This window comes from Anser brachyrhynchus, assembly GCF_964034855.1.
Source record: "Anser brachyrhynchus genome assembly, chromosome: W".
NCBI classification, from domain to species: domain Eukaryota; kingdom Metazoa; phylum Chordata; class Aves; order Anseriformes; family Anatidae; genus Anser; species Anser brachyrhynchus.
The window spans coordinates 26712151-26737058 of record NC_137704.1 but is presented as its reverse complement, the minus strand read 5'-3'; the positions used below and the strand labels follow the sequence as shown (position 1 = coordinate 26737058).

The 24908-nt window shown below is 44.1% G+C and overlaps 1 protein-coding gene across 5 annotated transcripts in view; it reads right to left on the bottom strand.

The window, feature by feature from the left end:
* The window catches only part of WDR7 (WD repeat domain 7), a 114448-nt gene that overhangs the window by 24794 nt on the left and 64746 nt on the right, over positions 1 to 24908 (bottom strand). For all 5 annotated transcript variants that reach the window (XM_080572475.1, XM_080572478.1, XM_080572479.1 and 2 more), the window contains 5 exons: positions 19134 to 19320; positions 9374 to 9491; positions 8434 to 8583; positions 7744 to 7826; positions 1698 to 1797 (listed from right to left, as the gene is read on the bottom strand). In XM_080572475.1, the coding sequence (XP_080428601.1) occupies positions 1698 to 1797; positions 7744 to 7826; positions 8434 to 8583; positions 9374 to 9491; positions 19134 to 19320 (638 nt within the window). The remainder of the gene's footprint in view (positions 1 to 1697; positions 1798 to 7743; positions 7827 to 8433; positions 8584 to 9373; positions 9492 to 19133; positions 19321 to 24908) is intronic.

Sequence of the window (24908 nt, the reverse complement as noted above, 5' to 3'; positions counted from 1 at the left end):
TCAAGAAAGAACTTTCATAATTACTCCACATACTACCAAACACCTCTGTTCACCGTGGAGCCAGTTCAGTAAATGAAGCACGAATTAGACAAAGTTAAAAATGCAAGGATGATAGCACTGGTTAAATACTGTTGCTAAATGGAAGAATGGGCTTTGTCACCAATCTTCTTGTGCTCTGAAAACAGAGGGATGCAAGGAAGTGTATGGTTGTGCTTTTTTTCCCCTCCTCTCCAGCAGGATCAGGAATTAGCTGTTAGTTTGAGATGCCAAGACTTCACAGACTTATCTGGACTTTGCACTCTCAATTTTCGGTGCAATGATGCACACAGAAAGGAATCGTGGTCAGTGTCTCTTAACAGCCAGAAGGAGATGTTCAGCAACTAACTGCTTTGTCATGCTGGTTGGTGAATAGCTGGGAGAAAAAGTAATGCAACATGTATATTTGGAAACGGGAATATAGATAGCTGTGTGCAGCAAGGCATAATCTTGGCCAGGTGCTGATGACAGGACTGCAAGGCAGCAAAAATGCTCAGTGACATCTGATATATCAATATAAAGCAGTTCTTGTGGAGTAATTTTGTAGTTAAATTAATAAATCATGATCCAAACAATGATCTAAAACAAGATAGAACAGTCCACTGATACTCTTTGCCTGCATTATATAGCTATTATGAAATAAATTTGGCCAGCTCAGCTTCCATAGACAGCTGTCTAAACAAAAAATGCCAAAATGTACAACGTTGTTAGCTACTGGTTTTGGGAAATAATCAAAATTTCAGAACAGAAAACGAACCAGCCACGTGTACCTACGCACACGGTTCTGCCAGCAAAGTACTAAGTGACACTGCAGATTTAGCAGAAAGAAATCTATGCTACCTTGTCTATAATGCATGTGTTATAAGGACTAAGGATTTAGTCCAAGTTTAGAAACAAAAAACATATTTGCACCCAACCATTACATTTACATCAAAAAAATCCTCAAACCACCAAACAAAAAAACCCACCCCAAAACACTAAAAAACAGCCAACAACCAAAAACAACTAATAAGGCAGATTTAAAATATAGGTATTTTTTCCAAGCTTTACATAAGGACTACTGAAATTCAATGAGGAATAACAGTTGATCACTTAGCATGAGGAATAATAAAGGGTCTTACCAATTAACTTTTCTGAAAATGCTTTGTTACTCAAACATTTGTAATTCCAAGCAAATGCAAGCAAAGCACTCATTTCAATGTTATCCTCACGTACATCCTCTCCTAGGTGACGGGTAAGAAAACACGTATCTTATTTAATATCAGAGAAGTGTAAATACCTCAGACAGGAGCATTGCGCCATTTCACAGAGAGGAGTTTTAGGAAGAAATAACCAGTAGATTTTCTTTGTGACTTCTATCGTAGATAAGTATACTTCTATAAAGCTTAACTTCTTAAATCAGATTTTTCATTTATTTCAGGGCAAGGGTATCACCTAACTTTAGGCTTTCATTATTAACCCATCTGGGGCACCCATTCAGTTCCAGTGAATGAAGACAGTAGGGCTCTATATACTTTGAGTCCTTCATTAAACTATTGATCCCCTTAGCATTATCCATAATGTTCCAGCAGCTCAGCATGTCAACCGATGCAGAGCTTGCTGCTCTTTCCTTTCAATAACTTCCACACTTTATGGGGAGGAAGTCACAATGATTTATTTACCTGACATTTCCCAGTCCGGATGTCGTAGAGGGCCACTGAACCATGGCGAGCTCCAACTGCTATTCTGTGACTCCGCTCGTAATAGCTGACCATGTAGAACCTGAATTGAACATTATAACAAGTAACAGGTGAGATCTGACCTGCCTGCATGATGTTAAAATTAATTTGCAATGCCATTGGGTAATTAACATTAGTGCTGGAACAGAGATTTGATTTCAAAATCCATCAGCTGCCAGTTTTCATATGTGGCATTTAGCAAACAAACCCAACTGGTGTTTGGCACATCACTGCAGAATCCTATCTGATTTATTTTTTTATTTTTACTAAACAGCGTTACAGCAATTCTGTTGAGTTTGGGAATAATCTGTGCAATAATCACCAGTTCCTTGAACGTCCATGTGCAAGCGCAGTTTACAGCTCCACGCAACAATAATGCTGGATGTCAAAGGGTTAAGTGAGACACCCTGAATGATTTCAGAGCGTTTTTCTTTGAAAATCAAGTGAGAAAGGTTCAAGGAAGCAAAGGGAAAAATATGCAAACTCAAAAAAAATAAAAAGGAAGAAGAAGGACAAGTCATCAAACTGTCTCTAACCCAACAACATTCTTCAGGTGAAAGGGAGCTGAGAAGCACTTGAGAGTCCTTAAAGTTTGATGTGAGTGTATGCCATCAATCTGAACACAAAAAATTGCAAAATTCAAGGAATTTCTCTATCTTGAAACACAAGAGAATCAGAACCCTTACTTCCAGTTGAAATATTTGGGAATATCTATGCCTGTCTTCTCAAGGGAAGAACAGACCCATGAAAACTGTTGATTGCTTTTCCACTTAAATTTTAATGTTTCAGTTAAATTTTACTATAGCAAAGGCTGCCAGAGCTTGCTAGAATCGGTCTGTGAAAATATTCTGCTGACCATATTTATGGCTTCAGACAACGAATCTTACAATGATCCATCTCCTTGTTCTTAAGGATTCCCAGAGTGCCATAGCAACTGCTCCCTTACAGGGACGATACACTTGTTTCTGCAGCGTGGGATGGCAGTCGGGAAGGCAAACGGCACGAAACACGGTGTTAACAAACAAACACTCACAGGGAAATGAAAATCATTCAGTTCCGCGCAAGAGAAAGGGCAAGGCGGCCCAGCCCAGAGGCACTTCTGCACCCCCGTCCTCCCGCAGCCCGAGGACCACCCGCCCCGCAGACAGCCCTGCTGCGGGCCCACGGCTTCCAGCCTCGCTCCTGGGCTCCAGGGACGCCCTCCTCGCAGTGCCGGCATCTCGGTGGCGGGGGCCTCGAGGCCGATCGAAGGGAAGGAGCCCGCTGTGAAGGAGCCGGCAGCTCAGCGCGCAGCGCCAGCCCGGGGGGGCAAGACAAAGACAAAAGCTGTGTAGGCTGGAAATGGTTTCCTGCACAGAGTCCCAGACCGGTCGCGGTGGGCAGGGCAGCAACACAACTTATTTGTTTGTTACTTAATGATAACAGCAGCAATATCTTCTTAATTATTGTTAAGAAAAAAAAAAAGAGGAGTGCTTAGAAAAAAAATCAAAAGCTGTTGGTAAGCAGCTAGGGAGCAGGAAAGGCAAGAGCCAGTCACGAAAATCAGGAAAGAAAAAGAATGCTGCTGTGGGCAAACAGGTAGCCACAGGGTCCATAGCACGTCCTATACAGAGAATAACACGTGGGACTGTCATAAGAGAGCTCTCCCGTTTTTCACCCTTTCATGCCAAACTGCAGTCACCTGGGCAGTTAACGCGTGCCTCAGGTGAACAGGGAGGAGGCTCTTTGTAAGGCTATTTCACAGAACCAGCAAACTCAGGATTTATATTTAACCTTACATAAAAGTACACACGACTTGTCATCACGAGTAAAACAGGATACAACAAAGTTTCTACATAAAATGTTTTATATCCCCTTTATTTCTATTACGCTTCTGAATGGGCACAGCCCACTCGTCTCCCCCAGCAGACACGGAGTATCACCGGCTGTTACAGGGGAGCATACGGCTCTTCTCTCCTTACTGCATTTAAATGCCCCTTTAGACAGAGAGCTGAGTCAGTATTTTTCTTGGAGAAGAATCCATCAGTCTCCGTAACAACGGAGGATTTGTGGAAAAAAGCTTCAAGGAAATAGACATTTTTGAGTTTACTTTTATATAACGCCCCTACTCCTTAGGCTGACATTCCGTTGTCAGCTCTCTAGCCTCACTCTTTATCATTTAGTTAGCTCGGTATTGTTGCAACCACCCTTGATTTAAACGTTTTAATCCTTTGCCTCCCTTTCTAAACCTCTGTATGGTAGAGTTCAATAGAGAATGATATGCCAGCATATATTTAGACTACACTACGGATTCATTTTTGCAAGCCTAGCTGGTGCCTCCATATCCATCATTGGCATCTTAATGGAAACCCCGCTCTGAGTGCTGCTCCATTACTGCTCTTCAGAGAAACTTCAGTCAGCCAAAAGACAGCTCAATGTAACTTGGGGGGATTCTGCTGGAACCCAATTAACAGCGCTGCGGTCGCTTGCACCAGCTAACCCTCCAAATTAAAGGATGAGCGGGAACTGGGATCCTTCTCCCTGCGTTTCCCAAATGAGAGCCGTGCGTACGAAGACGAAGACAAGCACGGTCCCGTCTGCCCCGCTGACCCTGTCTCCCTCACCAGCCTCTCCCACTCGCGCCCGCGTGCAGCCGCAGCGCAGTGCCACTGACTGCGGCGTCGCAGCGACGGCACCGAACGGGCCGGGCAGCAGCACGAGCGCCGCAGAGGGGCAAAACGGACGGCGCTCCTGCGTGGGCCTGAGCACCGGCCTGACGTCTGTCCCTAACAGCGCTGTGAGGGCAATTTTCCATGGCAGATGCACGAGATACTCACCAGAGACTCAATTTGCAAATACCCAGTGAAAAACTTACTCTGTTTCAAAATGTCAGCAGGGAACTGGAGGCAAATAACGGACCCAAGACCTCCGTAATGGCATGCTGCACCCGTTTCCAGCTGCAACAGTCATGCTATTTTAGGTTCCTTTTTTCCAAACTTTTATGCAATTATGTATTTTTAACATTTAGTCCCTCTTTCTTCAATACATTTGTGTATTTCATTCTTTTTTCCTTCCCTGCTACGGAATCAGGCTTCAGGCTCCCTGCAGCACTACCACACCAGCACCTCTGACTGATGGACGCAAACTCCTCGAATTCTCCTTTCCTGAGTTCTGCAAATAGTCAAGGTAGAGAGCTTTGTGCATAACCTCACTTTGCCTAATCCTTGATGTTCTCACTCTGTTCCCCAGTAAAAAAGCAATATACAATATTTGTTATTTTAAATTTAAACTATTTTCCTGCGTGAGACTGGAGCGCTACATAGAAGGCTTTAAGCCAGCAGACTGTACAAGTTCATGGCCCAACCGTGCAGAGTCCATCAGCTGTATGCAACTGCTGAATCTGGAAAATGCCAAAGTTGAACAGAATTCTACTGCCTCCAGTACTATCCCTCAAAATTTTAAAGAAATTCAGAAATATTTCATACACGTTACATACTTTCTATTTTGGTAAGAAATGAGTTTGCACGGAGGTAGTAGAGGTAGTACAATCCTCTATAAAAAAATACCACTTATGGGAAAACCATGATCATATGCAATAAAAACTCCTGCACGGTGATGGATTTACTTCATCACAACCCATCAGGACCGAGTCATGCAATTAGCAGCATGACTGCTCCATTTGTACAACAGTAAAAGAAAGAAGATGAAAAAAAGAGAGGAAAGATAATCTGGGGCTTTAACTCAGCACACTGCTGCTCACAGCTGTGGGTTTTACTGTTCCACTAAAAGCAGGGACGTCACTTCAAAGATGCAGCGCAGGCACCAAACAAGTATTTGTCATGGCAGAACACTGCGGAAATACTTTATTAAAAGCTATGAGAAAAAAGAACTTGCACACCTAGTGAAACGATTTAGACACCTGAGTGATTTAGTCACAACAGGTGTGCACGTAATGCAGTGCAGCAGAAGGAGCATTAGGATATTAAAAGAATTAATAGTAGGATTACGTTGAAATGCTTCCACTTGGAGTCTCTCCAGGCATCCAACGATTTGCTGAAATCTTACGAAAATTTCCATTGGGCTGAATGATCACATCAGTGGGGTGCTGTATCATTTTTACTGTGGCTATAACTACACGTAATAGGAAATATTACTTGTAATTTAAGAAAATTTTAAGATAACTTATAACTATAAAAGTACAACAGAAACAGGGAGATTTTTTGCATTAATTCCACTTGCCCTTGCATTTATATGCTAAATTAAGCCTTTTAAAGTATCAGGAAGAAAGAAGACTACCTCTATCAGTATCTTATCTGTCAACAGGATAATAGCTCTTTTCTTGAAACTATTCAATATTTTAATAGCTTATTAAATTAAAATGTAATGGTTGAGAGATGAATGTTTTAATTTATCGGCTGTACTAGTTTAATAGTGTAACTGGGATATTTATCATAGTCTAAGGATGCTGTAAATGTTCACGTGTCTTAAATCCCATTTTACTATTAAGAGTACCGGTTGCAGAGTAAAGCAGAAACTGCCTACGACAAGATCGCCTGTCGGTGCTCAGCTCCCGCCCAAGGTCAGCGGGAGCCCCTTGCGCCTGTCGGTGCCCTCTGGCCACGCGGACGTGCGGCCACAGGGGACCACCGCCACACTTCTCCTCCCCTGTGACTTCTGCAATTAACTCTGGTTATTTTCACTGGCTGGCTGCTGCCTCGATTGGGAATTTGCACACCGAGCAGACCACGAGGCAGCTCGAAAGCCACCAGCCGGGCTCCTCCGATCTGGTGAAGTTTTATTTCAATTCCATCCCCTGCACCCAGCATGAGACTTAGCCTTTGTGTCCTGCTTCCTGCCGCAGGACCCGGCAGCGCAGGGAGGCAGAGCCGGCCCCTAGGAGGTGTCGTCTGAGCTCAGCTTCTGTTCCTGCTTCCCAAACTGCGCATCGTCCGGTGCTGCCAGTGGGAGAGACGCCCAGCACCCGGGCCTCCAGGGCTCTGCCCGCGGGGAGGACGGCGGGGACGGCGCTGCGAGGCAGGCGGCGGGGCCAGGAGCCCCCATGGTGCTGGGGCCGCCAGGCACCGCTGCCCACTGAGCGTCCGGAGCACAAGCTGCGTGCCCGGAGGGTGCCTGGCGGACGGTCACGGGTCAGAATAAGCAGGGTGCTCCTGCAGGAAGGCCTCTGGCACTGCCTGCGTCTTACCACCTCACGGGTACTGGCCTTGCCTCTAGGACAGCAGCGCGAGGTGCTTGCGTGGACAGCTTGTGTCTTCAGCACACCTGGAAACCTTCTTCTGCCACCTACCTCAAACTGGCTGCCCCTGGCCTGGTCTCAGCGTACTAACGGGCAGCAGCTGGCTGAAAGGTGTTTAGGGAAGCCACCACAGTGCACGCCAGCTGCACAGGGTATCTGGGAACAACCCGCCACGACTAGGCCCCCAGACACCCCAAGCCAAACCCTTATTTTCTGCTCTCACCATGTGAGTCAGTTCCCCGCCTCGCCCCTTTTATTTTTTTCCCTGCAGCCTGTATGATGGTGTCAGCTAATTCATTAGCAGGTCCTGCACACGGGAATCTGACTTGTTACTCAAGAATGTTATTATCATTTTTGCAACAACGGCAACAAAGATATTTATACACCCTTTGCAAGAAAGCCGTACGATTAACCTGGTCAGATTGTGCAGCTGTTCCAGCGGAGCAGCCAGGATGTACGAAGGGGCAGTAGGACACAGATTTTCAAGAGACTGCACAATGTTTTCATCTTTCTGGACTTTTAAAATACCTGAACTTTAAAGAGTTGTTAACGCTTTTCTTTTCTGGTCCACATCTGCCAGATGTGAATGAAAATTAAAAGCCTGTAAAGGCTTACAGGTGAGCTAAAATCCACTCTTCACATTTGTTTTTTTAAGGGGCAAGTATCATACAAAAGACCGTTTCACTCCAAGCAAGAAATATATCTTTCTGGTGACCTTATTATTTTCTTCACAGTACTCTTGAGGGTAGAGCTTACCTGCAGATGGCTGGAAAGCATTCCTGAAGACCTTTCTTCTTAACTAAAGATCCTTCAAGGCAATACATGATGATGTCCATAACCTTGGAAACAAAAGTTACTGTTATTTGTTATTATGTATTTCATAATAAACCTTCTGACAGGCAAAAATAAAAATTTCCTGTGCCTGACTGCAGCTTTCATATCTAAGTTTAAAGTATGATTGGGATAAAAGAAACCAAAACTGTCTTGCATGTAATAGTGCTTACCACAGCAATGGTACTGGCATCTTGAACCCTTCAGAGCACCAGAAAACAATTATTAGAAGACTAATTTTTGGTAAACATAAGCTATTGGAGCCCTGTAAGTAGCTCTCTTGTTAAGAAGGCTTCAAAGCATCAGTACCAAAGTTACAAAACTATTCCATCACCTGTACCATTCCTCAGCAAAATTTGTGAGCAGCAAGGAACACAAAGGATAAAAATGTCCATGTGATCCCCCAGTGTGTTCAAGTACGATTGCACACCTGTACCACAAGCAAATTCTTTCTTTTCTTCAACAAAGAAGTCTAAACCTTTTAAGTTTAAAAATGAGCTGGGTGGTAAAAGGTTTATGGCCCACACAGAATGAAGCTCTACAGTGCCAGTCCAGGCCAGTAAGTTACTCACTGCTGCATCAAAAAATCAAAGATTTATGGCAGAACAGCCTTACCTCCACAAGAAGGTCCACAACGTCGGTCGGCATCTTCTCAATTAGTATTTCAATGACTCGTAAGATCTCTCCTTTAGCCCGAGCAAGAGTGGTGGTGTGAATATTCTGCTGAGACTGCGTGTTTGCAGCCAGGGCGGTGTGTCTGTGCACCTAGCAAAGAGCAGGGTTTATGCAAACGCCCCTTGCTACGTATTCTCCATCTCTGCTTACTGTTACACGCATGTTACTTTGAGAGCCCGTACCACGCAGAACGTTTTGCTTCCCTTTGAGACGTACGGGTTATTTCCCAGACCCAGTTATGAGTAGAGCTCACGGTTGGTTATCCTTGAGGCAGTTTTTAAACACAGGTCTACCTTTTTAATCCTCAATCTTGTAAAACTACAGGTCAAGATGAGCAAATGCTTGGGTCCTGATTACATAATTTTCACATATTGCTGTATATTTCTTTGGGTATTAAATGTCTGCTTTGTAACAGGCCATTTTTGGCCAAGCAAAAGCTCCAAGCACCTGGGTTCACTCAAACGGGTCTCAGAAAGACAGCGCCCAACCTACTCTAACCTCACTGCACTGCCCCCCCTCTTCATCCCCCAGACTGCACGGCCAAATCTCCATCCAGTCTGAATTCATACTTAATTGGGTGGTGTTTGCATTGCCAAAAGAAAGCGGGATTTTACACGTTGCTATTTGAAGTTTGTATAGCCGCTACATCAGGGTACAACAAATTAAGGCAGGCACAACTCAACGGATTGAGTTCCGCGTGAAACCAACCGTTAATTACGGGTGACTGGAAAGACCGATCGGCAGGAACACAAACATTACGCTTGCTTGTTTTCCCTTTTGGGGACGAAGGGCAGGACATGGGTTTACTTCTGTTTCACGGGAGCGCGGTGCCCCAGCACAGAGGATTGCTGCTGGAGCCCAGCCCTGCCCTGGCGCTCACCTCCTTGGCGATGGTGGTGATGAAGGCGGGTGGTCTGGCGGTGGCGATGAGCGAGAGAGCGTGTCGCGCCGAGCGGGCAGAGTCGGCTGCCGGGCTCAGGGGCAGCCCCATTGTGATGCTAAACGGGCACCAGACAAAGAGGGGAGAAAGAAAAGGAGCATTAGAAATATAGAGTGAAAAGATTAGAAACAGCTTATAATGTCAGTTCAAGGTCAACGGGAGCACTCAAACAGTTAGAATATAATGGACTCCCAACAATGAGCAGTGATTAGGAGTCAGGGTGTTCTATCATCAAATACAAAATCGAATAATTAACCATGAAGATTGAAAACAGTATGTGCATCTGTCCAAAGTGTTAAAAAGGCCTTGTTAACAAATTATCTGTACGTGCTGAATACATATCACAGAAGTGAGGACAAGGCAAATGAAGGATGTCTTCCAAAGAATTTATGTTTTACTCTTTTACAAAATCTTAAATGCAGGGTGAAAAATATCCCGTTTATAGTAATTCTACTTAATTCAGCTAAGCACTGGTTACAGGAGATTAAAGCGAGAAGCTTCCTGAAGACCTAAAGCCACTGAATCTATTCAGTGTGATTTTCTTTAGCGCACGACTCAGTTACAGAAGCATGAAGAGATGACAGACAGCCTCGTACCTTGTGCTTTCTACTTACTATGAAATTATTCTAATGCTCTTTAGCATTTCTAACACTCAGGTTTTTACCGCAAGTCTTCAAATAACACTAAGGGATTAACTGGTATCTAAATTTTCCATACACAGCATTTGTACTTGCTATGAGAAGACAAATGTAAGAAACAATAAAGTAACAGCAAGTAACTGATAACTACATTCAGCCAAAGTAAAATCCAGTATTTGGTAATTGTGACGGTGTGTTACCTGACAAACAAGATACATAGCTAATTTTGGTCTGAAAGCTTAATTTCTTAGCATGGTACTCCTTTAACTATCACCATTACCTACGCCACGGCAGCCTGGGTGTTTGTTGGGCTAACTGGACATTACCCAGCAATTCTACCGATCCTTCCTGCACTCACATCCGCAGTCCATAGCCCCCCCCAAAGGTACCTCTGGGCTCACAACTCTGTGCCTTTAGCAAACCAAACCACTGCACAAGGGTGTATCTGATCCATCTAAGAACTGGACTACAAAGTCCAACAATACTTGAAGAAACCCTTTTAATGATGGTTAAAGATTATGGGAGAAGACCATCGTGGCAAAGCGGTATTCACCGGCTGGCTTTGATGCACTGGGAGAGAACAATTCCCCGACAGAAACCAGCAGCAGTGTGGGAGGAAGAAATGGCAGAAAAGAGCTAGAAGGAAGAACACGTTTTTGGAATTGGGCTTTTACAGAAGGGGAAGAAGCATCTGGGAACCGGTGTGTGTTGGGATTAGCCTGAACACGCAGCCTTTCCTACGGAGGAAACGCTCCAACAGGTCTACTGCAGAAAGGAACGGGAGACACAAACCGATTTGCCAGCTCTGAAACGTTTTCAAGTTTCCTGTAACATATATTCTGCTGCTATGACCACACTTCCACCAAGAAGCAGCACTAGAGTTTTGTTTTGTTTCTTAAATAAAGACAAAAGAAAGGCATTTTCTTTTGCTCACTCCTGGTACTAGTCAGCCATCTGAATACAGTACAATTCCCCGGAGATTTTGCTAAATCATGAAAAATTATTTTTAAGAATGCACCAAAACCCTCTTTTAAAGGAATTTCTACACCTTAGCTGTTTGTATTACAAATACATGTTAAGTATTAATAAAACCAAAACTTTTTGTTAAGCTATGGCATTTAAGCGCATGTTGACAACACAAGATAGTTTTATTCCATGAAAAAAGGTAAAGTCTACAGCATGATGTTATCTGGAAGCAAGACAGAAGGAAATCTGCATTTTCAGAGCCAGGATGGAAAGCACAAAGGTTTTATTTCCTAGCACTCCCACAAGACCACATGTAAAAATGTGGGTAAGAGAAAGTAAGCGTGGCATGTCATTTCATCAGATGCACTGAAAATGTCACCTCGGGCACTATTTGAAGGGTTTTTCTTCCCCAGGGCTCTTCTACTCATTCCTACTGATTTTTTTTTTTTTTTTTTAAGAGTAGTAGAAGTTTACAAAGTCAAATAAATAGCTTACTGCAAAGTCCACTTATGGTTTTAACGAGAATTTAGGCAGCGACATAAGTGAACAGTTAAGTTACTTATCTTTTTAATTGCTTCTTTCTTTTTTCTTCTTTTTCTTTTTTTTCAAATTTTTAAGTGTCCTAAAAAATAATTTTATGAGAGCTTTTTTCCTGGAAGCTTACAAGTTAAATGCTTTGCAACAAAGAATTTCAGCATGGTTCAAGTGTTCTCTGCCAAACGAACCATTTTTCTGGAGCAACAAGACGAGGTACAGATTACCGTTTTATAGACCCGAATTCACTAAAATACAAACCAAAGTTTATTGTTATTTCCTTTCCCATATACATTGTGTATACATTATTATTCCCATGTATATATATTAAAACTACAGCTTCTGAAAATGAAAGTCTCTGCAGCAATACTACAAAGATGTCCCTATAGCCTGTTTCCTTGTAAAAGCGTATTTGAATATAACTTAAAAAAGTCACGTAAGGATTTTCCAGATAGAAGTGATGAAGCAGGAAGCAGGTATCAAAGTCTCGTGAGTCTCCAGGACTCATTATCTTCCACAAGCAACCAGAACTTCAACGTCTCGGCCCTTTTTTCTGTAAGAAGGCTTCCCGTTTCTGCCAGCAGCACTCTGCCTCACAGGGTGCTTGGTAAAGCGTGCGTTTCCCTGAAAAGCAACAGGCTTTTTGTTATTTCATTAGCATCGCCCAGCAGCGGCAGTGTGTGGGCAGAGATTAGCCCCCTCCCGGGGCGGCCAGCTGCTCCGCACGGCCCCTGTCAGGAGGCGGCTGCGCGGGTGGAGCGGGCACCCCGCACCAAAACCCCCCAACAAAACCGAGGCAGATGCAAAACCAGCGCACGGAGGGAAGGGCTGCCTTTCGTGCCCGGGCTTCTGTTGTCACATCCGTGGGTGTTAGGTCGGCACTACGCCCAACGCAGGAAGGCAACGTGTGCTGTCCCTCCTGCCCCCGGCCTCCCACCGCGGCCATCAGCGGACATTTGAGGAATGATTTTTGTGAGCGCATCGGACAAAATGGTTGCAGCCCGTCCTGTAATGCACGCTTCTGACACCAGAGCCAATATTCCACCTGCACACAACGGCAGGGACCCTGCCTCTGGTATCTATTTATGCTTTTGACTGGTGCCTTTTGGCTGACGCGTAGACGGCCGATTCCCACCGGTCACTCTCCTGCACGGCCAGGGAAATAGCGCTCCCCAAGGCGCCCCGAGAACCCTCTGCAAACCCCCGAACTCCTCAGCAGCTGTACTAGCAAAGAGAAGAGGTGGGATTGCTGTTTTTATAGGTGGCAGGTTAAGACAGATTAATTAAGTACCTTCAGGAAGGCAATGGAGAAAGGCTGTGTCTGAGTGAAATCACAACGTGACAGTGGCCATCCCGCGTCGGCCTGAGATGATGTCTTACAGCAACACGCTGCTACACCCCCGTATTTAGGACAAAAGAAAGAATTACTATTTTTTTGTAGATACCTACGATAACAAGAACCTCTTCACAAGCAGGACGTTCGGAGCTGCGTTACACAAAGCCTCACGCTAGCTGAGGAAAGAGTTTGAGAGCTGCTCTCTGAAGACTACAAGCAGCCTCCAGCTGCAGCCCAGATCCATCTCACCTCACAGATCTCCAGAGCCGTGCACCTCTGCCGGGCGCCGCGAGGACACCCGTCCTCAGGTCACCGCACCTACTGGGTGGCATCGGGGGCACGACAAAACTCCCCCGGGTTACAGGAGCCCACCCTGCGGGCTGCAACCCTCAGCGATGTCACAGCACGTGTGTGCGCAGTGCCGGGCACCGGGGGCTGACCGAAATCACAAATTAACCTCAGAAATAAGAAACTGGGGTCCAAATACTCTGCATAGTTTTTCATTTGTCTTTCTCATCTGCTTTCTAAAAGAAATGCTGATTCTTATTAGCAGGTATGTTTTCAAGCATTTTGTTACTCAAATTGTTTGCATAACCACGTAACCTTATTCACAATTGTGCAGCTGAAAAAGTTAATAAATCAGGATAAGCATTTAGATAGAAACTGACGCTCTTAAAATGTACAAAACCATTTTACATTCTTAAGTGAGTGAGTGGAATCTCTATAACATACCTGTCTAAAATCAGTGATTTTAAACCTACTTTAAACGTATACTTTACCATCTACAGAAATAAGGAGGATACAGTTAAAAGCTGATTCTAGAAACCAGTGAAAATGAACACAGTAGTTCAGGAGAGCTGCAGGTTATCTCTAGGAAAAATGGGGAAGGAAAAGGTGTCGATGGTGCTGAACACAAAATCTAGCCATCAGACCCCTACATTTCTCGACGTGTGCATTGAAGCGATGGCTGAACAAAGGGGAAGGGCCCAAACTTCCTCCCCGGCATGAAGCTTGGGTCTCAGCTTCCTCCTCCTCCTCCTCCTGGTCCCCGACCACCACACGGGTGCCCGGCCTCGCCAAGGAGCACTGCAGGCGCTGCGTGTCCTGCAGCTGTCGGGAGGCGAAGCAGAGCCCCAGCCGCCCGCAATGAAAGGTCTAGGCCAGACCTGGTGAGGATACAAATCCCTGCTGCTGCCAGGCTTAAAACTTTGCTGTCACTGCAGCAGTGCTAGCTTGCCACCTCACCAGCTCTCATTTCTCCTTTTAAAACCTCAATTTCGGCAACTGTTTAAGCCATACTCTGAAGTTGTTCCCCTGTAGTTGAACAGTAGGGATGTCCCTACTACAGAGCACACGTTTGCACGGGCAGAATTCATATGAACGCAAAACTAAAGGTTTCCACTAAACACAACCAAAACTAACAATATTTAGCCTAATTATTTAGTACACGTTTATGTATAACATATGGATCAACTAAAAGACAATTTGTTAATTCTGATATATGGCGTCATAATCTGTATCATAGTGTAGCTTGTAATTCAAAGAGCAAAAATTGCAGGCAGCACCGCTCCCTACAGTCATCCATGCCAAGAAATCAAAGCCTAATAAATGCTAGAAAAATACTCTTAATCCTCATGCCTGAGCAGCCTCACTCGGCACGGCTGGCTAGCACGCTACGGTCTTCGGGGACTGGGATGAACTGGGTGAGCGGAGGAGTTATAAATATCAGAGTTGTGGATTTCAGCTCAGATATTTATTTAATTCAGAAGGGAAAAAAGAAAACACCGCTTTTTTTGGTCAATAAATGTGTTGTTTTTTTTTTTTTCTTCTTAAAGCACAAGCTTGACATAAAAGCTCTTTCATAAAACGTTCTTAACATCGGGGAGAGAAGCCAGGCAGCTGTGCACTGTTATTGTGTACACGGTAAATCAGGCACAAAAAGGGGCAGCTCAGCAGGGCACCGCGAGGGTAAGATGCACACTTAACCCCCTGCACACATTGTTGCTCTGTTTCTTTCCATCTTAGTCTGTCTGCAGTCAGTACTGTATCTGTCACGAATGTAACAGGCCATTTTCAATCTAAATCTTGTTATGGATTAATAAGCAAACACTTTCTCGCTTATTATGCAATTTATCATGATGAAAATTGCATTGGGCTCCTCAAGGCTACATGCTGATACATTCATTTATTCAGTGCTCTGGGTATAGAGGGCCATACTAATCTTTATGACAGCTAAGGATGTAATAGCGAGATGAAAATTACTTGCTGAAGAACTGTATTCACTCGGTTTGTGCAAGCCCACATCTAAATACAATAGGGCGTACGGGCTTCTTTGGGAAGGTAAACGTCTGGGCTTCTTTGTCAGGCCACGAGAAATAATTGAGGTTCAGACAAATAACAACCTGCATCCGCCTTGTACATATTTCTCCCTTAACCCCCAACACACACCGATCGCTCATTCTTTAAAGCCCGAGGAAATTTAAACCGCTATGAACAATTGGTAATATCTGACTTAATCTAACGTAAAAAGAAAGCCAGAAATCTCAGTACGTCCACACACGGATGTCAAGACACACGCACGGTGTTAAGACAAACCTGGTCAGCCCTTCGCTGCACGTACCACGTGAAACGCATGTGCCTTCATTAATAACCAGTTATAAATTCATTCATAAAATACAATCCCTAACACAGCCGTTTTCAGAACTAAGTTCTCAAATAACTTCTAAAGGGCTTCTAAAAGTGCTTGTGCTGCTAGAAGTTATTACTACAGGAAAAAATATTCTTGACAAAACCAAAATCATCTAAAAATACGTATTTCTATTTTTATTTATAAACAGTATTGTGAGGTGTTCAGGTGTTTCTAACTATAAGGACATACCAGTCTCACCACAGAACAGCATTTACTGTGACTTACCAAACAATAGGCTCGGAATAGAATAATAATTGTTTAGAATAGAATTTTTAATCCTGAAACCAATTTTACTACAGCAACGCTGTAAAGAAGAATATCTGTATGATAACCAACCACCCTCCTCATGCTACCCACACAATTATATGTCCCTATCGATATTCCCTTGGCTACTGAGAGGCCTACTGCAGTTTAAAGCAGACGTCTCCTTCCCCTTAACGTACAATTCCTTCTCCCCCACGCTTCAGGATGTATCCAGAAGCTTGACAGACAGTAGCAACGCCACAAAGCAAAGCACCTACTGAAAAAGGAACCTCCACACTTTAAGAAAAGAAATACAGCACAATTAATACCCAAATAATCAATTATGATGACCTCTGCAATTTTAGACAAAAGATTTTTTTTTTTCCTGAGCAAAAACCTTGCAAATAAAATTTTACAGACCAGTCACGGAGTCTTCCTATAGGATTGAAATTGCTTCCTCATTAATGAGTGGTTTATCAATTAATGAGTAGCTCACTAAGTAACACTTAAGGAATACCACTAGTTAAAACATTATGTAGAAAACACTACATAAAATAAATATTAAACATGAAATATGTTAAAAAAAAAAAAGCGAATATTCACACAACGCTTGGGGTGCCAGACATAAAAAATTGCAATTGGAGCAAACTGGGAAAGCTGTGCTGAAATCAACAGCAGCAGCACGATTCGCACATGCTGAAGAGTTGGCTTTATACCCTGCAGGGAAACGTCCCAGCAGCACGCAGTCAAAATTCAGAACCCAAATTTTTGGGCATTGGAATTATGAAGTTATCACAGTCAAAGGATAGAAACTTAAGAAACGAAAACATTCTAAGTTTCTCCTAGAAAAACCATCAATCATTTCTTATTTTGTGTGATGAAAATTATTTATCAGATTATTTAAATATTTTTAGTAAGAGTTATTTTCCAACTGGATGCCTGCAGAAGTCTGATACTACCATTTAATTCATACTAACAACCAAATAAATATGAAGTCTGTATCTGCTCATGGCAATCCTCCACCTAGAGCAGGAGCTACGTTTTCTATGTTGCAGCTAGGGATTAATTCATTCCTGTGCAGTAACTGTACTGACAAATGAGAATTTTGTCTCAACAGCGCTAATGTACACCCACTAATATTTTTCAGGGTTTTACATTAAAAGCAGGAAGCCTGAAATAGCTTTGGAAGCCCATAAAGCATAGCATCGTTGTTTTGTTTCGCACAGACAGCCTGCTGTGGTTGCTGCTCTTATTTTCTTTTTACTTTAACTACACAGACAAATCAGGGCCTTTCCTTTTGCATACCCAAGTGGTTTGCTTTTTTGGTAAAAACTAAATAAAGACAAATTTATTCAGATAGCGATTTAGAGCAATTTTCAAACAAGATGGTCGATTTTACAGCAAACAATAATAAAAATAAAGACTATACTGCAAAACCCTGTGCTGTGCAAATAGCTCTGCTGCCATTAATCAGATTAACAGTGCGAGCAAAGACTGTTCGTGTGAGAATCAGGTCCCCAGTTTATTGCATTTGGCTCGCATATCGTAAAATCTGGGGATATTCAACAGAAATGCTACTCGACTCATGTAAAGTCACATTACACTAAAAAAACCCAAATGCTAAAATTCAAGAATTCCACGATCGTAACGGAAGACGCGTAAGATGCTACCTTTATTAGGCAAGGCATCTTAATGACTTCACCTAGGCATTTAGCTGTAATTATTCGACGGTGTGATTGATAGGATATGGCACCAGCTAGTGCAGAATCTCGTCTGTGATAAATGAAGTGAACAGAAGACCTGAACTGAAAACAACAATGGGAAAAAGAAGGGCTGCGCAGTCTCTGCCTCAGCCAGCGACACGCAGCAAGGGGAGGGGAGGGAGGAGGACGCACGCCCTGGCAGGTGGCAAACTGTCCGCGGGGCAGCCCTGAAGGGAAGATCATCTTTCAAATCACACACTAATTTTAGAACAGTAACTATCCCGTACCACTCCTGAAAGACTAAAGCGAGTCCTTTAGCTGTGGTAGCTCTGGCATCATAAGTTCTATTCGCTTGGCCCTAAGACAATGGAAAATCTGTTTGCTACCCTGTAAGTAAAGGCAATACTTTTTTTGTGATTTAACAAATACTAAACAGGGCAGGCAAGATTACAATGCTATCCTCAAATTCAGAGAACTGATTCTTATTTCACTCTAATTCATCAGCCTATCATGTTATGTCTAACATATATATTTTAAACGTTTAGGGAGCAGATCCAGCCAATGGGTTTGATAGACACATTATTCTAGTGCTGCGCAGACAGACCTGAAGTTTTACAGCTACAGTTATTTTTAAGTTACTGAACATATGTGCACTTAGAGTTCCGTGCAAAGAAAAAAATACATAAACCACGTTACATTTTTAGCATGTGTTTTACGCGAAAGTGTCAGACGTCAGGATGAAATTCACACACCCCTTCCTTTTCAGACCCAGCTACAAATACCGAACTGAAAGATTTTATTTCAAGGAGACTAGAACAGATATGAGACAGCATACTATATAAATCTTTATTTGGGACACTTTAATAAGTTGTCCTCTGGCCCACGAGACGGGCTGTGGTCTATTGAGTTCATGATTTGTTAGCAGTCCTTAAATCTACAAGTTACCTTGATGCTATTAATAGCGTGTTACTGACCAAATAACCACCTTTCCCAAAGTGTGCTTTCCAAACCAGTTCATATTCTGATAGGATGGCTCATAAAACCATGGGACAAAAATCCATGTATTTTTTTTGCACACGCTGGTGCAAGATACCTTCTGAAAATACTACTTTTATGGTTAGAAAAGGGTAAAAAGGTATTATAAAAAAATGGACATATGTATTTTAGACATAGAGTTGCCTTCACTCATTTGTTTTCTCGAAGTTACTGCTGATGCGACCAGAGGATTCGTGCTCTGCAGCCCAGCACGTCGCCTACCACATACTCGGTGTCTGCCAGTTTGGGATGGGACGGCTCAGAGAGGAGAGGAGCGAGCGCCGCAGGGCTGCCGCTCACAGGCGACCCGATCCGCCCGGCCAGCGCTCACACCCTCTCCCTTCCGAGATCGCGCACCAGAGCCGCACACGGCCGCACAGCGTATGTTAGATTAGATGGTACTGCTTCAAACGCAGAACTTGAAACGAGGAATTATTCCTTTTTCCATCTTCTTGCCAAGTAATTCAGCTATTTGTACTCGAACCAACTCCTACAACCAGGAGCTGCAAGTCAGAAAGACACGAGGGTTGTGTAAGTGAATTAAGGAGATACCTACTTAGCAAGCTGCTTCTCGGCGTCGGCACAGAGCTCCAGAAGACCCATGAGCACAGCAGAGACGTCCATGTAGGGCTCCCAGACGGTGAAGCCGCGGCCGATCAGGTCGATGGCAGTTCTGCGGATGGTGCTGTGCGCGGGCAGCTTGGGGCTCGGCGGCTGCAGCAGCAGAAACGTCAATGCCTTGCCTGCCGAGCAGAACGGGAGAGAACTGGTACAATGAAAGAGAACTGGGGAATTGATTTGGCTCTCTTGTTTTGAACTGCTTGCTGGTGGGAAACACGTCGCATGGAAACGTGTTCACAGAACACACCACCCCACGGCTTTATCTCGCTAAGGAGGGACAGCAGCTTACAACTGCAGCGCCTTCCAGAGTCAATGAAAGCAGAGAAACGTGCTTCTGTGGATGTCAATTATGCTAATTAACTGCAAGGCATTTGATGCCCAGAGACTCTCCGTGCCGTGGCTTTTCACTGCGGAGGATCCCGGAGAGTAAGCCACGACAGTCTCCGGTACAGATGCTAACAGCGTTTCAAAGGCAGGGAAGGTCGGCGCAGATCGTCTCAGACAGCCGGCACCCACGCCCCGCAGCAGCACGTTTAGCTAAACCCACGGCAGGCAGGCAGGCTACAGAAACAGCGATGCTCTGAAGTGAGCCCATCGGAAAGGGAGGATCAGAAAAACTGCTTAGTACAGAAACACAGATTTTTTAATTTCTGCTTCATTCTTGCCCGCCGCTGAGCAGCCCGGGCAGCACCAGCTCCCAGGCACGGGCGATCTGGGAGCCAGAGAGACAATTTTACAGCAAGGATTTTCCTTCCTGGCCAAATATACTTCCTACGGAAAGCTCCTCAGTGTTAAATGCATGGGGATTAGTAATGCTTTATTTAGGCAGCGGAATGAAATTATTTGTAAAGCCTCCGTGTCGTTGTGTCTCCGGACGCACAACAGAGCGATCGCAGCACTCCCGGAGCCAGGCCGCGGTCTCCAGCTACAGAAACACGGCACAGGGCGTGAACGCTCAGTAACAGCCCCCTGCGCACGTGAGCAGGGATCGGTTACTGCTGGTGGCTAAACCACTGCCAGCATCGCAGCCCGAGAGGCAGGAGCTGCCCAGAAGGTCGCATTAAAAGGATGGTACGTTAATTAACAGCTCAATTACACTGCCAACGCTTGAGATTACTATATACACTGAAAACCCAACTGAATCGCAGGTGACTCGTGGTATTACAATGCTCACCAGATGAATTAACGATGGGTTATGGATGAAGTCCCGTCCCCAGCCGCACACAAAGGCGGCAGAGCAGAGGCGGCACGGTGCCCTGCTGTACCCTTCTCTTTGCCACGCTTGACTGGGTTTATCAAACAAGATAACAAAACATCACGGAGGTAGACGTGGAAAGCCAGTCCTTGCACATGTTATCACCAGACACTAAGTAAAAGGCTAGGCATAAGGCTATTGGAAACTTTCATTTTTAAATTTTGCATCTTACCTGAGATTTAATTGAATAAAAAAGTAGAGAAACAATGCCAGAGCTATGCTCTTGCTGCACATAAACAAACGCACTTACAAGAAAACTTGGGGTAAAAGGAGCAGCTCCTGGGCAGCGGATGCCACCCGGCTCAGCCCTCCCAGCCCAGCATCACCAGTTACTGGGAAGTTCTCCAAACGGTGCCGGGAGTCCTCATGTCCTGGCCTGTGACAGTGTTGAATCGGTTCCGACTAGTGTGAGACTGATCTCACACGGGTGAAGGAAATGAATTTTGGGCCATCTCTGATGGGTTTCGGTGCGCTCTCCATGCAGACACTTCTGCCACAGTGACTGCCACCGGCACCGTGCCCTCAGGTCGTGTCTTGAAAACAAACAAAAGCCGGCAGCGATCTCCCTCCCTCCCTCACGGAAAGCAGCTGACAATCCAGAATTCTGGGGAGAATTAACTTCCCCCAAGCACCGAGCTAGCTGTTCCTATTATTACGAGGCTCACAAGACGAAGGCAGCTCGGGACGGCGGGCTCTGCCTTGCAGCTAGGGCACCCGAAAGGCGAGCGCCGCACGGCGAGCAGGAGGCAGGTTTCCCTCCCTCCCTTCCCCAAGGCTGCCCCCCCAGCCCATCCGTTTTTCTACAACTACGTCACAGCACTGGTTTCCATCTTGACCAACTGGCTCATTCCTCCCACAATATCTTTTTTTCTCTTAGAGAGAAATATAGCTGAGACATGGCGAGAGGAACGATGCCCCCAAGAAGGCCGACAAATCCAAATTCTCATCCAGGTTCTGCCTACTCAGCAAGCGTGCTGTATAATTTCATCCAACAGATTAGTTTTTCATTAAAATAAAAGTAATTGCTTATATATAAATGCAAGGGAACGCTGAAGCAACGCTCCCAGATAAAGGTAATTTATCATTATCTCTACATAATTATTTGTTACCTCTTAATAACATTCATTTAGCTCGCTATTGCAGTAAAGATAACCTATTGATTTTAACAGGTTTTTCTTTAGTTTTCAGAACCATCTTCCACGAGTTTCTTGTTTTATTAAATACACCGCCTGTCATTTTAAGCTTCCAGAAGAGCCAACAGCAGACAACAGCAAATTCACACCAAGCCGTGATGTGTGTGTAACAAACGAACTGGAATCTTCTTCTTAACGAGTGTGGCAGGCCACAAAGCTTTAATTTGTGTGAGTTTTCTGTCTCAAATACAGGATTCTTATTAAAAAGCGTGACTACTCAGACGTTACTGCAATGAAATACGCCGGCCTTGCTCGCAGGGATGCTCCTAGCGCCGCTCCTGTTGACACCTACCTTGTGTAAATTGAGCTAAAGAAAAAGATGAACTAAACAAAAGTCATTCTGCTGCCCGTTTCTCAGCCTGGACATCTTTGTTTAAGCTTTGACTCGGCTTAAATGAACGAATTAATATTGACAAAAACATCAACTAAGCTAATGAGTTGTTAGTTAAGGCAATAAACATGTCACATTAGAGTCAGCGCAGTAAAGAGGTAATTAGCCCGGGAAGAGCCCGGCTGATGGGGGCCGCTCGTGGGCCCCTCTGCTCCCCACCCGAGGCAGGGGACACCGCTGCTGCCACCGCCGTGGGACCAGCGCGGGGACGTGCTGGGGGGGCACCAGGGTGCTGCGGTGGCACCGGTGGTTCACATGGGGACCAGAACCAGACTGGAGTTCTCCCAGCTAGCAGGGGATGACATTTTGGACCTAATTATTAAGTGCTTTCAAAATGTAGGCTAGAGAAAGCGAATCTGCCCATGCTCCGGATCTCCTCCCACGTGTCCTCACCGGGAACATCCCTCCCGTACGGCAGCACGCACGGAGCTATCTCCTCCAGAAAGCAGAGTGCCGTACTTCGGAGTCCGCCCACTTTTCCCAGCATCTACCTGAACACAAAAATAAAGGCTCGAGTCTTACCTGCTTATGTCATTTTTGTTAATGAAAACGTGACCTGAATGCTAAAGCGTATCCAGTTGTTTTGAATGCATGCACCCGTCTGAATTTCTAAAATGCCTTTCCCTCTCCTTGCTGGATCTCAAGAGCTTTAAACATATTACATCCGTCAGCATTGTTATCCTCATTTTGCAGATAGATTTTAAAAAAATTAAATAATTTGCTCAGGAAAATCAATAGCACAGGCACGAACAAGACACTGATAACTCTGATTCCCATTCTCATAATCTGCCACAAGATCTAGTTCCAACTAAATAAAAATGATGGACTCAGAAAAGATTCAAAACAAGTTAAGTCATATTTTTGGACTTTACATAAAAAAATAAAAGAGAAGAATCATGGCTCTAACGAATTTTTCAGTCTTCCCTTTCTTCCCCTGTCCGTGGGCACAGTTTTTCTACAAGAAATTAAACCCAATTGTCACCTTTTCTGGATGAGGTTTTTTCCCTGGTTTGACATACACCTGTGTGAAATGCGAGCAGAAAGCGAGAAATAAGTTTGGGTATCTGGGTTAACAATCCATGTCCCTCAGTCCCTTCCTTCTCCTAGAGCAGTGAACGTCTATCACATAGCTTGTGTCATCTTTCAGAGAGGTGTAAACCAGAGAATGTTCTCTGGCCTAAATTAAAATTTAACTAGTTGCATTATTTGGAGATTATTTCTGATGTTAAAATCACGATTTTTTTTTTTTATAAAAAAAAGGTTTTGATCACATTCAGCGACAAATATCCTAATTTTACAGAGCTCATTTCCAGTATCTTTTTTACTTTAAATGTAATTCTGAGGTGTTTCATTTTTTCAACTGAATTTCAACTGAATTTATGCTAGAAAAGACTTCTTTTCTCCTGATGATCTCTTCAAATCATTTATGTTCCGTTCTTGCAATAGGTGCAACGGCTTCAGCTTTTACGGTAATTTCAGAACTGACATGAATATGTAGGTGTTGGTTTTTTTTTAAATCTCTTTTCACAAGCATGGTCTTAAAGTTTATTAAAAAGCTAGGCAGCTCCCGTGCATGTCAATAATGCAGACTGCATTTTATTCATAGAAAAAAAATAAACAATTTACAATTACATTTGTGTTGCTCCTGTATGCAAGGAGAAAAACAAAGAGACTGAAAAGAAACCATCCCCAACTCTTACACGTCAGACCAAACGATGCTACTAAAACCCTGCACGAATTCCCAGCTGCAGACGAGCAGCTACGCTGGGTGCAGCTCTCATTTTACACCATGTTGCCGAGAGGATGCCCACGTAGAAGAGAGAGAGAAGATTAAAAAAAGCCTGACTTGCTGTGCAGCCATTTTGTCCTGGAGATCAGACAAGATACCTGCGAGATTTATATCTGCAGCTCCCGCTCGCGCAAGGACTGCTTTGCTGCGTCTCACTGCTCACTCTGTGCTGTTTCAGGCACCGTGCAATGGCTCAAAATTAATCCTCAATATTCCCGATGAAGTCAAATTTTGCAGTTAAGGCCCAAGCTGCACCCACCTGCCAGGCTGACAGGCAGAGAACAATAGGACATTTACTGTACAGTAAATCAATAGCTCCCATCTAGCTCAGCCTGAGCCCTTTCAGAGGGAAAGGAAACAATTAACACTCCCGTGGCTCGCTGGCCAGCACACACTTGTCATACTTTCGGCTTCGCTCTTCCGAGGGCTCAAGTACAGCCCCCTCTATCATATCTACTCAGGAGCTCATGCAATTTTGGAAGACAACTACAGAAAGGCAATCGTCATGTGTCGTGTCAGAAGATTCAGGTTGTTGGCTGAGGCTCACGTTATCTGATAATAGAGCAAAACTTGAAATTAGCAAAAATGTACCTTTAAATATAACGATGTCTTGCTACATCTTTTATCATTTATTCTAGAAAAGTGCATGTTTGTAAGTGTACATGCATTAAAAGAATGCTAAGTGGAGACCCGCAGAGCTGGTCAGGAGGAACACCTGAGCAGCACCCTGCCAGACCGATTCTGTCTTCACGTGCCCGAGCCGGCCTCCCGCCCTCGGTCAGCGTGCAAGAGGAAGCAAAATTTGTCTGGAAATTTATAACAACCTCTCAGGATTTTGAGAATTAAACGTTTCCTTGCTGAATGCTGTTTCCGCAGCACATATATACCTTGGTGCTTTATTGGACAGTTAAGATCTTTTTCCCCTACAACAAAAAGAAAAAAAAGTGTCGTTTTTTTTTCCCTCATTTATCTGATCTGAAAGGAAGTATCGTTATTCACTCTGAAGACTTAAGAACATCAGAAATATTATTCAATTGTAAGGGGAATATTTCCTCTGTTTTAATTATCTATGTAAATTCTGA